This window comes from Oryctolagus cuniculus, chromosome 7 (genome assembly GCF_964237555.1).
Source record: "Oryctolagus cuniculus chromosome 7, mOryCun1.1, whole genome shotgun sequence".
NCBI lineage: Eukaryota > Metazoa > Chordata > Mammalia > Lagomorpha > Leporidae > Oryctolagus > Oryctolagus cuniculus.
This window is the reverse complement of record NC_091438.1, coordinates 84,681,630-84,693,867: the sequence shown is the minus strand read 5'-3', so window position 1 is coordinate 84,693,867 and position 12,238 is coordinate 84,681,630. Positions and strand designations below refer to the sequence as shown.

Below are 12,238 nucleotides of genomic sequence, written 5' to 3'. Positions count from 1 at the left end.
TTATAATTTATTGCTTCCATACTATTTCAATGCTTCACTTCCAGTTGCTTAAGGTTATGTTGTAATGGGTACTGATTTAATTTTTCATGAGATTGTCAAAGAAAAGGGACAGATGAGCTGAAATCAATGCTTACTACTCTCTGAAGACCAAATAAAGTATGGATGAAGGATAATAATTTGCATACAGGAAATCTGAATTTTCATCTGAGGTTTGGTGAACTTAAAAGATTCTCTGCAGCAGGGGCCAGTGCTGTGGCCTGTGGCACTGGCATCCCATTTGGGTGCTGTTTTGAGTCCCGGTCGCTCCTCTTCTGATCCAGCTCTCTGCTGATGGCCTGGGAGAGCATGGAGGTTGGCCCAAGGCCTGGACTCCAGCACCCATGTGGGAGATCTGGAGGAAACTCCTGGCTCCTGGCTCCTGGCTTCAGAGTCACTCAGCTCCAGCCACTGCGGCCATTTGGAGAGTGAACCAGTGGATGGAAGACCTTTCTTTCTGTCTCTCTCTCTCTCTCTGTGTGTCTGTAATTCTACCTCTCAGTTAATAAAATAAAACCTAAAAAAAAGAAGAATCTATGTAGCCGACAGTCCATATTTCATATGTGGAGTGACATTTAATTTCAGCAAAATAATGTATGTTCATTTGAATGTTGCTGGCTGACAGAAGATGTAGAATAGAGGAAGCAGGGATCTGATGAGGAAGTTTGCTTTGCAAAGTGAGACAGAAATTTTTATCTTCATTATAAAATATTCCAGAGTATCTATACTGTTTGCTCATGCTGTGGTGCACATGGGTTTTTGAAGGGAGTGCCGTGCAGTGCCGTGCAGTGCCGAGGTTAAGGTTAATTAGGATATACGTGAAGACCACCAAGAGGGAAAACTGGATATATGGCTTGTGTTTAATACTTAACGAGTGATTGGTGAATATGCAGAACAAAGAGACTTCTGCTAAGCAGGCAAGGGCTGGGGATGGTGCTTTGTGAGTCAGCATCACCAGCTGGGCAAACATTTGTAGGAAGCAAACAGCTTTTTCTATAGCAGCTTCCAGGGAACCGGACGTGGCTTCTCCCACCCTCTCTCCAGCATCTGGCCCAGCCAAAGGCGAGACCAACACTCCTTTTAAATTGAAACACTTAAAAGTACACAAATTAAGACACTAGTTATCACCTCGTATCGAAGACAAATGCATTCATGACACAATTTTATTTCAAGAGGTTAAAGTCCTGTAATAAACCACCTGGGAAATTGTGTCTATATTTTGAGATAAATGTATATATATAGAGAGAGATAAAGAAAGTTCCATTACCAGCATTTTCCAAAGGGAGATGTACAGCAATGGGGTCGTTTAAGAGTTCTGGCTTCATCTTGATCCTTCACCTTCTAAAAGGGGTCCTGAGTAATTCGCTCATTCAGCTGAATAACAATGGCTATGAAGGCATCGTCATGGCCATTGACCCCAATGTGCCAGAAGATGAAACACTCATTCAACATATAAAGGTAGGTTTAAAATGGCAATCACCTGTACTTTGGTAACTGTTTACTAATGATAATTATCACTGGAAGCCTAATGCCGTGATGGAGAGAATGTGAGTTCCCACTTCAGCTGCCCGACACTGCCAATTTATTCTTATGTCTGAGCCGCAGTGTCTTCATTTGAAGATGAGACAACAAAGGCAATGCACAGGACTCAGAGCCTGGTGCATTTGGGGTGCTTCAAAATAATGTCTGTATCTGTTGACCGTGGACTGAGTTATTCAGTTGGACACGAAGACAGAGTCGGCTCCATTGGGCAGATAATATAAGATGCACAGAGGAGAAATCCTTTGTCTGATTCTACCATAGGCACACAGCAAATGCTGCTTTTAGTCTGACTTCCAGCCCCCTTCCTTGTAATGGTAAATATGAGTCCAGGATGCACAGCCCTGATTTCAGAAGACACTGACCCCTCCAGGGGGCAGCTGAGGGGCGGCACCTCACCTTGTTACCTCTTGGGAACAGGGGTGGGTGGGGGGAATAAGAGGCTTCCTGCTGTCAGGTGGAGGGATTAGAGAAGTTCTGGCACAGCGACAAACAACTAAGAATAAGACAAAATGCTCTGAAAACGTCCACTCTGGAATCTGGCTGCAGTGCCTCTGCGGGCACTATCTGCACAATGCAAACAATGAGGACCTCTCTTACCAGGTTTCATGAGGAGCAAAGATTAAAAAAATGCATGCATATAGAGAGAAGCTAGACATTCTGCACAGTTTTTTGCAAGTAAATCTGAAATTATCTCAAACTTTAAAAAGTTTTAAGATTTATTTTATTTATTTGTAAAGCAGAGTTACAGAGAAGGAATCAGATACAGAGAGGGAGAGATCGTCCATCTTCCAGTTCACTTCCCAAATGGCCACAACTGCCTGGGCTGGGCCAGGTGGAGGCCAAAAGCCTAGAACTCTATCAGGGTCTCCCAGGTAGGTGGCAGGGCCCAAGAACTTGGGCCACCATCTGCTGCCTCCCACACACATTAGCAAGGAGCTGGAACAGAAGTAGGGCAGGGCAGGGATTGAACTGGAGTTCTGATATGGGATGTGGATATCCCAAGCCATGGCTTAACCTGCTGCCCCACAACACTGGCCCTTAGAAAACAATTTTTTAAAAAAGGTATACATAGTGCCCAGCACATAATGAGAGTTCAATAAAAGGTGGCTGTAGTTCTGGCCACCAGCCCCCCTTTTCTCTGTCTTGATGGAAAGTTAATAGCACAAGGACCAGCAGACCCAGAGATCCCTTTCTGTAAGCAGAGACAAACCCAGGGAAGCGGAGTTGGGAGAGAGAATCATCTCACCCTGCCAGGAATTTGTGGCTTGAGGAATGCAGCCACGGGGAATGGGGGATGGTGGGGACCATGCCGCCACCATGAAACTTATCTATTGAACCCAAAGACCTTCAGAGTGGCTTTGGCAAACAAGTTCACATCTTTTGAATTCTCTCAATAATCATAAACTTCGAGTGAGTTTTTGATTGCCCAAGTGGAGAAACAAACCCTGCAGATGTGGGAGGAAAATGTGGCCGTGAGTCTTGGTCTCTGGCCAGATAGCAGAGCAAACGCCCAACGAAGTGCTCATCCCTCATTGTTTTCGGGGGGTCTTCCCCCTGAGAAACGCAGGTCTCAGCACAATTATAAATGAGACTTCTAGCTCGAGTCATAAACAAGCTGGGTGTGAGGTTCTTTGGTTCTCCCTGTTCCCCTGTCTGGAAGGAGACGCTAAAGAATTTCGGAGGAGTTGTCTGCTCAGCCACTGTGCCTGACCCGTGACTACAGCCGGGGCCACCCCACTTGGTGCGCCAGCTCTGCAGAGTCTACGTATCTCCCCCGAGTTGGGAGAGCCTGGTCTCCTTTCCCAGCGACCCGTCACTGTGTGCTCCCGGGACCTTCTTTCCGAGGGGGAGGGTCTCCTCCTGCTGCCCATGTGGGGAGAGAGCCTTGAATTCCGCTTTTTAAACACTTGTAGCAGGAACACAAGCACAAGCGCTCCTTCCCTACGGGACCGGTAGGTGGCGCTGCAGCAGCTCCAGCCACAGCACCTGCTCTCGCCAGTGTTAACCATAGTTGATGAAGAAACCGAGTATGCTTCCCAAGGCCAGCAGGGGAGAGCCAGAGAGCATGCTTCTCTCTGGCTCTCCCTCCCTCTCCCTTTATCTGTTTGTCACTGTGTCTCTCCCTGTCTCTCTGCTTCTCTCTCTCACAAAACACACACATTACACAGTGTGAGCACTTGTGTATTTCAGGATATCTTCAATGCCTGGGAGCCCAGTTACTGCTTGTCTTGGCACTGCTCTAAGTGTGTCACTCACTGTAACCACTTCATTTGTTCATTCCATCAATTAGTCAATCATTTAACAAGTATTTGCAGAGCCTTTACATTATATCCAGTACTAGGAGGAGTCCCTGCACTAAAAGATTATTCCAGTTGATGTTTCTGTTGAAACAGAAAACAAGTGCTTCCATGCTACTTATTCTTCCTAGAAGTATTCATATTTCACAAGTCAAATCACAACGTGGCCACACTCTAACACAGGAAATTATACACCCACTTTCCAACATTTTGGTAATTCTGACTTTTTATTTTTTTGGATGATACAATGATGAATTCTCCTAAAGATTGTTAAAAATCTGGGGGGTGGGCAACGAAATTCAAATTATTAAGAACACTTTTAAAAACAAGCAAGCTGGGGCTGGCTCTGTGGCATAGCTGGTGGAGCCACTGCCTGCGATGTCGGCATCCTATATGGGCACCAGTTCAAGCCCTGGGTGCTCCATTTCTGATCCAGCTTCCTCCTAATGGCCTGAGAAAAGCAGTAGAAGATGGTCCAAGTCCTTGGGCCCCGGCAACCATGTGGGAGACCCAGAAGGAGCTCCTGGCTCCTGGCTTTGGGCTGGCCCAGCCCATTGTGGCCACTTGGGCAGTGAACCTGTGGATGGGCAAGTGAAAGATCTCTCTCTCTCTCTTTCTCTGTGTAACTCTGCCTTTCACATAAATAAAATAAATCTTGAAAAAATTAAATTTCAGAATTTTTGCAAAAAGCACCAGATGCTGAAATCCTATTAGGTTTCTCTCCATTACTGCTGGCTGTGAGACCTTGAAAATTATACTCTTCAGTTCTCAGTTCTCACTCAAAGGGTTATTGATCCTCAAAGGATCACATGAAATGAAGCTAATCACTGACTTCGCTGGTGTTAAGGAAACATTATTCCTAGTGCGTCACCTGCTAGGCTTCGCTTTCCCCTCATGACGACCTATCAGCTAGTCACTACAATATTTTCTGTCTTATAAACGGGGCAGCTGAGGCTCAGAATTAGAAAGTGCCTAGTGTCCTGCAGTGAGCGGTGACGTTAGGGCCAGCATCTGCACAGGGTGATGCAGAGGACGGGCGCAGCTAAGGGAGTTCACTGATACTGTTCAGGAAAGTATTCTCACAGCTCCCCTTCCCACCTTGACACCAGCTGTCTTTGAAAACGTGAAGTACAGGCGTGACCATGAATGGCTGGGAATGCAGTCTGCTCTCAGCCACGATGGTTACCGTGTTTTCTTCCTTCCCAGGACATGGTGACTCAGGCATCTCCGTACTTGTTTGAAGCTACAGGAAAAAGGTTTTATTACAAGCATGTTGCCATTTTGATTCCTGAAAACTGGAAGACAAAACCTGACTATGTGAGACCAAAACTGGAGACCTACAAAAATGTGAGAACACGAAATTCTTTCAAGTTCCATTCCACACCCCCCAACCTGCAATGCAGGGTTTTAAAATCAAAATACTCTACAACCAAATGAAGTGCTTTCAAAATACTCCAGGGTGAATGAGGTCAACCTGCTTGCTTAGAGTCTGCTGTAATTAAGAGATTTTTCTTAAATTTCAGGCTGATGTCCTGGTTGCTGCACCAGATCCTGCAGGGAATGACGAACCTTACACTGAGCAGATAGGAAAGTGTGGGCAACGGGGAGAAAGGATTCACTTCACTCCCGACTTCATAGCAGGAAAAAAGCTGCCTGAATATGGACCACAAGGTACGGGACATATCGAATCTTCAACTACATTTCTCAGGATGTAAGAATTTTGCTTTGAGTAAGCACATAAAAGTGAAGGAAACTACTGCATATAAATTCACTGAGATAACATTTTCTTTCACTTATAGTCGGAATTCAGTATAGTCCAATTTTCAGTTAGAAATTCAATTTCTCAACTTTTACACATTTTAAATGTAGTATTTTAATTTTTATCATTTTTTGTCATACCAGATGATAATTGTAAAACAATTTAATGCCTAATCAGTTTCTGTGGAGATGCAAGGAGATGCATTCAGAGGAATAAAAATCTGCCTGCAATTTGTGTGGTGGCCACCAGATGGCAGACATCCACAGTGCGTTCAGACTACATTCAAATTCTAAAAGATTTTGTTAAATTGCAGATTTTGATGCAACAGGGGCAAGAGGGGAACTCAAGACTGCTTTAAAAAAAGATTTATTTGTTTATTTGAAAGTCAGAGTTACAGAAAGAGAGGGACTGAGAGAGGCCCTCTATCTGCTAGCCCACTCCCCAAATGGCTGCGAAGGTCAAGGCTGGGCCAGGCCAAAACCAGGAGCCAGGAGCTTCTTCTGGATCTTCTGCATTGGTGCAGGGGCTCAAGCACAAGGACCATACACCCCTGTTTTTCCTAGGCCATTAACAGAGAGCTGGATTGGAAGTGGTGCATCTGGGACTCAAACCATCCTATATGGGGTGCCTGTATTGCCGACAGCAGCTTTACCTGCTACACCACAATGCCGGCCCCTTGAATTTCTTTACTGCGAAAAGGTTATGATCCCCCAGAATTATCTTGACTTCTTTATTTAAACAAACAAGGCAGCAAAAACATACAAAAGAACCCTGGTGCCTTCATGCCCCACTTCCAAGTGGACAAAAGCACTTAAAGATCTTATTAGAAAGGGGCCAAACATACTGCTCTGTTGTTCTAGAACACTCCCTTTCATCTCCATAGAAGGAACAGAAAATTCTCAATGTATGACTCAATAGATATGTGTTGAATTGATTTACCCACGCTCTCCCTCTCCTGAGCCCTGGCTGACTGTCATAACCATGTATCATGTCATTCATTCACAATGTCTCCTTTCTGTACTATCACTCCATTCCTGCTCCCTCACAATCTTCCCTTATCTTTTGTGAAAGAGAGCTTATTTCTTTATTTGTAAGGCAGAGTGACAGAAAGGGAGAGAGAAAGATAGAGATCTTCCATCCACTGTTCACTTCCCAGATGGCTGCAATGTTTGGGCCTGTGCCAGGCCAAAGCTAGGAGCCTGGAACTCCAATTGGGTCTTGGGTCTCCCAAGCACTTGGGCCATCTTCTACTCGTTTCTCGGGCACATTAGCAGGGAGCTGGATTGGAAGTGGAGCAGCCAGGACTCCAGCTAGTGCTCTGATATGGGGTGCTGGCAGTGCAGGCAACAGTTTAACCTACTGCAGCACAATGCCAGTTCCCTCCCTTCCCTTTTAGAGATCAGTAGTTGTTCCTCAGTGTGAAGTATCAACACTTCCTTAGTGTGTCCCGCCCCGAGCCCTCTAAGTCCAACCTACCTTAGAATTTACATCCCTGAAAAATTGCAGTCACTGAGATTCATCCAAGTTTAAGAAATTTTCACTGACTATCTGTTAAGTTCTGGACACTGTGTGCCCAGCTATGACAATGTAGAGGTCAGATCACCTGTTCTCATGGAGACAGGTGTGCAGTGTGGGAGACTGGAAAGGAAGCAGCAGTTCAGCAATGACCTTACAAGATGGCAAGTGCCACAGTGAGATGCAATGAAGTTGCAGAGCAGCAGGTACCCAGTCCCGTCTGAGGATGTCAGGGAAGTCTTCCAGGTGAGTAAAAGCCTGACTTTGAAAGAAGGGTGAGAGTCTTCCAGGCAGAGACAGGTGAAGAGGGAGTCTAAGAAGGGGGGCAAAAAGGATCAGAGATGAGCAAGTGTGTGGTGCTGTCCAGCAAATAAAATCAGGATTTCATTGCAATTACAATATTTTGAAAGCAGTTGATGGCAGCAGGAATTAGGGTTGTGAAGAGGGGCAGAGCCTGAATCATCAGGGACTTAGTCTTCCATGTTAAGGAGCTGGACTTGGGGTCTGGTGCAGTGGGTTAAAGCCTGGGGCTGCAGTACCAGCATCCCACTTGGGCACTGGTTCTAGTCCTGGCTGCTTTGCTTTCGATCCAGCTCTCTGTTATAGCCTGGGAGGGCAGCGGAGGATGGCCCAAGTGTTTGAACCCCTGCACCCGTGTTGGGGACCCAAAGGAGGCTCAAGGCTCCTGGCTTCTGACTTCGGATCAGCTCAGCTCTGGCTGTTGCAGACATTTGGGGAGTGGACCAGCAGATGGAAGCTCTTTCTCTCTCTGTGTAACTCTGTCTTTCAAATAAATAAAATGAATCTTTTTTTTTTTTAAAAAAAAGGATCTGGACTTAACCCCTATACCCTGAGCATTTAGCATCTGATTGGTGTGTGCTCCACTGGACTGAGCTGCGTGAGGACAGGGCTGCTGTTTCATCTTAGGATGAAGAACTGCTTGGCACCGAGCAGGTGCCTAAACATTTGATAAAGCCAAAGTTAGTACATATGTATTACATAAATGTAAAATTATCACCTTAGATCTCTCCAAGGAACTCAAGCCTTTCATTAATGGTTATTAATATGAAAGCATCATAAATGTTCGGAAGAATGGTTTTCTCCCAGTGTGAGAAGGAAATGTTGCCATTGCCATTGTCATCAGGTGTTTACAACATTTCCTCACAGGTAGGGTGTTTGTCCACGAGTGGGCTCATCTGCGATGGGGAGTATTTGATGAGTACAATAACAATGAGAAATTCTACTTATCCAATGGGAAAAGAGAAGCAGTAAGGTATGTATATTTTCATTTCACTTTTCCTAAACTGTTTCAAACTACAACCGATTTTCCCCTTCATTGATTACTTTTAAACCATCAGTTTTTCTTTTATTTTTCTAATTTCTTCTCTTAGTGCCGTCCTTTTCAGATTTTCTCAAATCCACCATTTTTGTTTACAAGTGCTTCTTAATGTAATTCTCTACTCCAAATCATTTGCCTTATTAAAAACGTGTGTCAACTACAGAAATTTCGTCTTCCTGAGCCAGAGTCAGAGATGTAAACAAGCGCTAACCAGACTCTTCGTGGCCAGAAAGGAAGAATGGTATCTGTGTGGGCTCCATCAGTAGGAATGGGTATGGCGACTGTGGAACTCATCTGAAAAATAATCCAAATATTAGAAGAAAACCAAACCCCTCTGAGTTTGAACCAAACCCTGTGTAGTAGCAGCAGAAAGCAAGCTCAACACATGGAAGTACTCGTGGCTGCCCTGGTTCTACCGGCATGTTCTTGCAACCAGTGGCTTCCTTGCACGTGGACTGAGCTAGTGCAGACATCAAGTGACGGGACTTCCAAATCTACTTGACTTCTCAAAAAAAAGACCTACTTTATTTACTTGAAAGGCAGAGTGAGAGAGAGAGGAAGAAAGAGCTCTCTGTCTGCTCATTCATTCCCCAGTGCCTGCAACAGCTAGGGCTGGGCCAGACACATGCAGCATGTCTTTTCCACATTAGCAAAACTAACTTGATAACCATGTCCTCTTAAAAACAAATTTTTAGTATTTAATAGTATATTTAATAATATTTAATAGTTTGTGCTATTTATTTTCTAAACTTTTAAATGAATTTTAAGATTTAAAAGCAATCAAAGCAACTACAAAAATGATAATACAGCCCACAACAGATGGTTACTTACTAGCATGATATATTTTGTCTATTGAAAGCCATCATATTTAATAGCGAATGACTAGAGACATTCTCAGAAATAAGATAAAGATGGCTGCTATTACCACCATTATCTAAATTTGCTTATGAAGTTGTATCCAATGCAATAACACTTGAAACCTGGGAGATACGAAAAGAGATACCAAAAGAAAAGAGAAAAAATGGCTTTTTAAGCAGATGATGTGTGGGCCACTTAGAAAACCCAAGGGAATAAATTAAAATTAAAATTGACAAGAGAATTCAGTAAGATGACCAGGTACAAAATAAATATTCAATTGTTCCTCATATTAGCAATATCTAATTTAGAAATATAGTAGAAAAATTATTTTACTCAAAAGAGCAATTACAGTATAGTAGAAATAGGAAGAACTCAAAGAAATGTAGAGGACACACTTAAAACATTATAAAACCTTCTGAATTATTTAAAAGTAAACTAAAATAAATTGAGAGACTTTCAATCCATGGAAGAAATAAGTTCAAGCAAAATTAATACATAGGTTTTATGAAACTCTAGTTAAAAGGACATCCATTTTTATCTTATTGTGAAAATCCTAGAAGTCATTCAGTGGATGGTAACTAAGAATATTTTCAAAAAGGAATACTAATCAAGGGGGCTCTACTTTGCAAATTTTAAATATACTATAAAACTGTATGAATTGAAACAACATGGACTGACAGACAGGTAGACATAATACACATATATAATTTGCTATTTCATATAGGAGGAATTACAAATCCATGTGGAAAGGTAGGATTTTTTAAGACATCATGATAATTTGAACTATATGGGGAAAATTAACAGATCCCCTTCCAATTACATGGACCCATCAAATATTTTAAAAATCATAATGAAAACCAGAGTATAAATAAATAGTAAATCCCTATAGAATGAATTTCTTCTATGCATTCAAGAAATGGAAAAATACATAACTAAAATGTACACGATTGCATATAAAGTGAAAGTTTCATGGCACACAAACCAAATATAAGCTAAATAAAAAAATAAAAAACAGAAAAAGTTATTGCAAAAAATTTTTTTAAAGATTTATTTATTTATTTGAAAGTCAGAGTTGCACAGAGAGAAGAGAGGCAGAGAGAGAGAGAGAGCAAGAGAAGTCTTCCATCTGCTGCAAAAATTTGTAAAAACAGGCTTTTAAATTAAAATTTTTTTTAAAGATTTACTTATTTATGTCGAAGGCAGTTACAGAGAGGCAGAGGAAGAGAGAGATCTTCCATCCAGTGGTTCACTCCCCAAATGAGTGCACTGGCCATAGCTAGGCCATCTGAAGCAAAGAGCCAGGAGCTTCTTCCGGATCTCCCACTCAGGTGCAGGGGCCCAAGGATCTTCTACTGCTTTCCCAGGCCACAGCAGAGAGCTGGATCAGAAGTGGAGCAGCTGGGACTCTAATGAGTGTCCACATGGGATGATGTACTGCATGCTGTGGTTTTTCCTGCTATGCCACAGTGTTAGTCCCTAAATTTAAAGTTTTTTTAAACTAAGCTTAATATTATAACACATAAACAGCTTTTGAAAATCAGTGAAACAATAACACCCTAATAGAAAAAACATATAAACAAGAATAAAAAATTCACAAAAGAAGAAATAAAAACGAGGGCCAATATTGTGGTGCAACAGAGTAAGCTACCACCTGAGATGCCAGCATCCCCTATGAGGGTGATGGTTTGAGTTCCAGCTGCTCTATCTCCAATCCAGCTCCCTGCTAATGCACCTTGGAGTGCATCCAAAGATGTTCTAAATACTTGGGCCCCTGCCAACCACCTGGGAGAACCGGAAGAGTTCTAGTCTCCTGGCTTCAACCAGGCCCACCCATGGCCATTGTGCCCATGTGGGGAGAGAAACAGCTGATGGCAGATCTGTCTCTGTCTGTCTGTCTCTCTCTCTCTGTAACTCTGCCCCTCAAATAAATACATAAATCTTAATAAAAAGAAAACAAAATAAAAAGGTCCAAGAAACACTTAAAATATTCCTATTTACTATTGGTCAAAGAGATGCAAATTTAACAAAGATGAAAGTCGTTTATTACCTAGTAAGTTACTGTGCATAGGATGAGAGCTCTTATACATGATTGTTAGAGGCATCAATTGGAAGTTTTCTAGAAAGCAATTTGTATGACAGATGTCAAATACCTACCATTTTTCTCATTTCTTGACCCAGCAATTTCATGTTTAAAAATCCATTTTAAGGAAATAATAACAGGCTTTATAATATGTAATCTGTGGGATCTAACCCTTTACTCCGCAGCTCAATCATGTGGCAAACTTAGAAATGTAGTCAAAAATCTTATGTATAGCTTTGTTTATTCATTGGTGTTAATGCATCTTTTTAGTATTGATGAATTGTGGAGAACTGAAACTAATTAGGTTGAATATATATTAAAGTATAAAAATATATGAAATTGCTAAAATAACATTTGAAATAATATTTAACTATATTATTTTTTAAATAGATTCACATATTAAGGTGTTTTAAAGTATTTATTTATGGGGGCTAATCCTCTGCCTGTGGCGCCAGCATCCTATATTGGTTCCAGGTTCTAGTCCCAGTTGCTCCTCTCCCAGTCCAGCTCTCTGCTCTGGCCCGGGAGGACAGTGGAGGATGGCCCAGGTGATTGGGTCCCTGCACCCGTGTGGGAGACCAGGAGGAAGTACCTGTCTCCTGGCTTCAGATCGGCTCAGCGCCAGCCGTAGCAGCCATTTAGGGGGTGAACCAACGGAAGGAAGACCTTTCTCTCTGTCTCTCTCTCTCACTGTCTAACTCTACCTGTCAAATAAGTAAATATATATATATATTTATGTGTTTGTTTATTTATTCAAAAGAGTTGCAGGGAGAGAGAGAGAGAGAGAGAGAGAGAGAGAGAGAGAGATGTCT

General features: G+C 42.5%; 1 protein-coding gene across 1 annotated transcript in view; it reads left to right on the top strand.

Annotated features, from left to right (window-relative positions):
- The first annotated feature begins 1,288 nt into the window (after nt 1-1,288).
- CLCA1 (chloride channel accessory 1) overlaps nt 1,289-12,238 on the top strand; it is a 32,248-nt gene continuing 21,298 nt past the window's right edge. The window contains exons 1-4 of the mRNA XM_002715528.5: nt 1,289-1,494; nt 5,082-5,222; nt 5,399-5,546; nt 8,317-8,422. Coding sequence (XP_002715574.2) covers nt 1,333-1,494; nt 5,082-5,222; nt 5,399-5,546; nt 8,317-8,422 — 557 coding nt within the window. The 5' untranslated portion in view covers nt 1,289-1,332. The remainder of the gene's footprint in view (nt 1,495-5,081; nt 5,223-5,398; nt 5,547-8,316; nt 8,423-12,238) is intronic.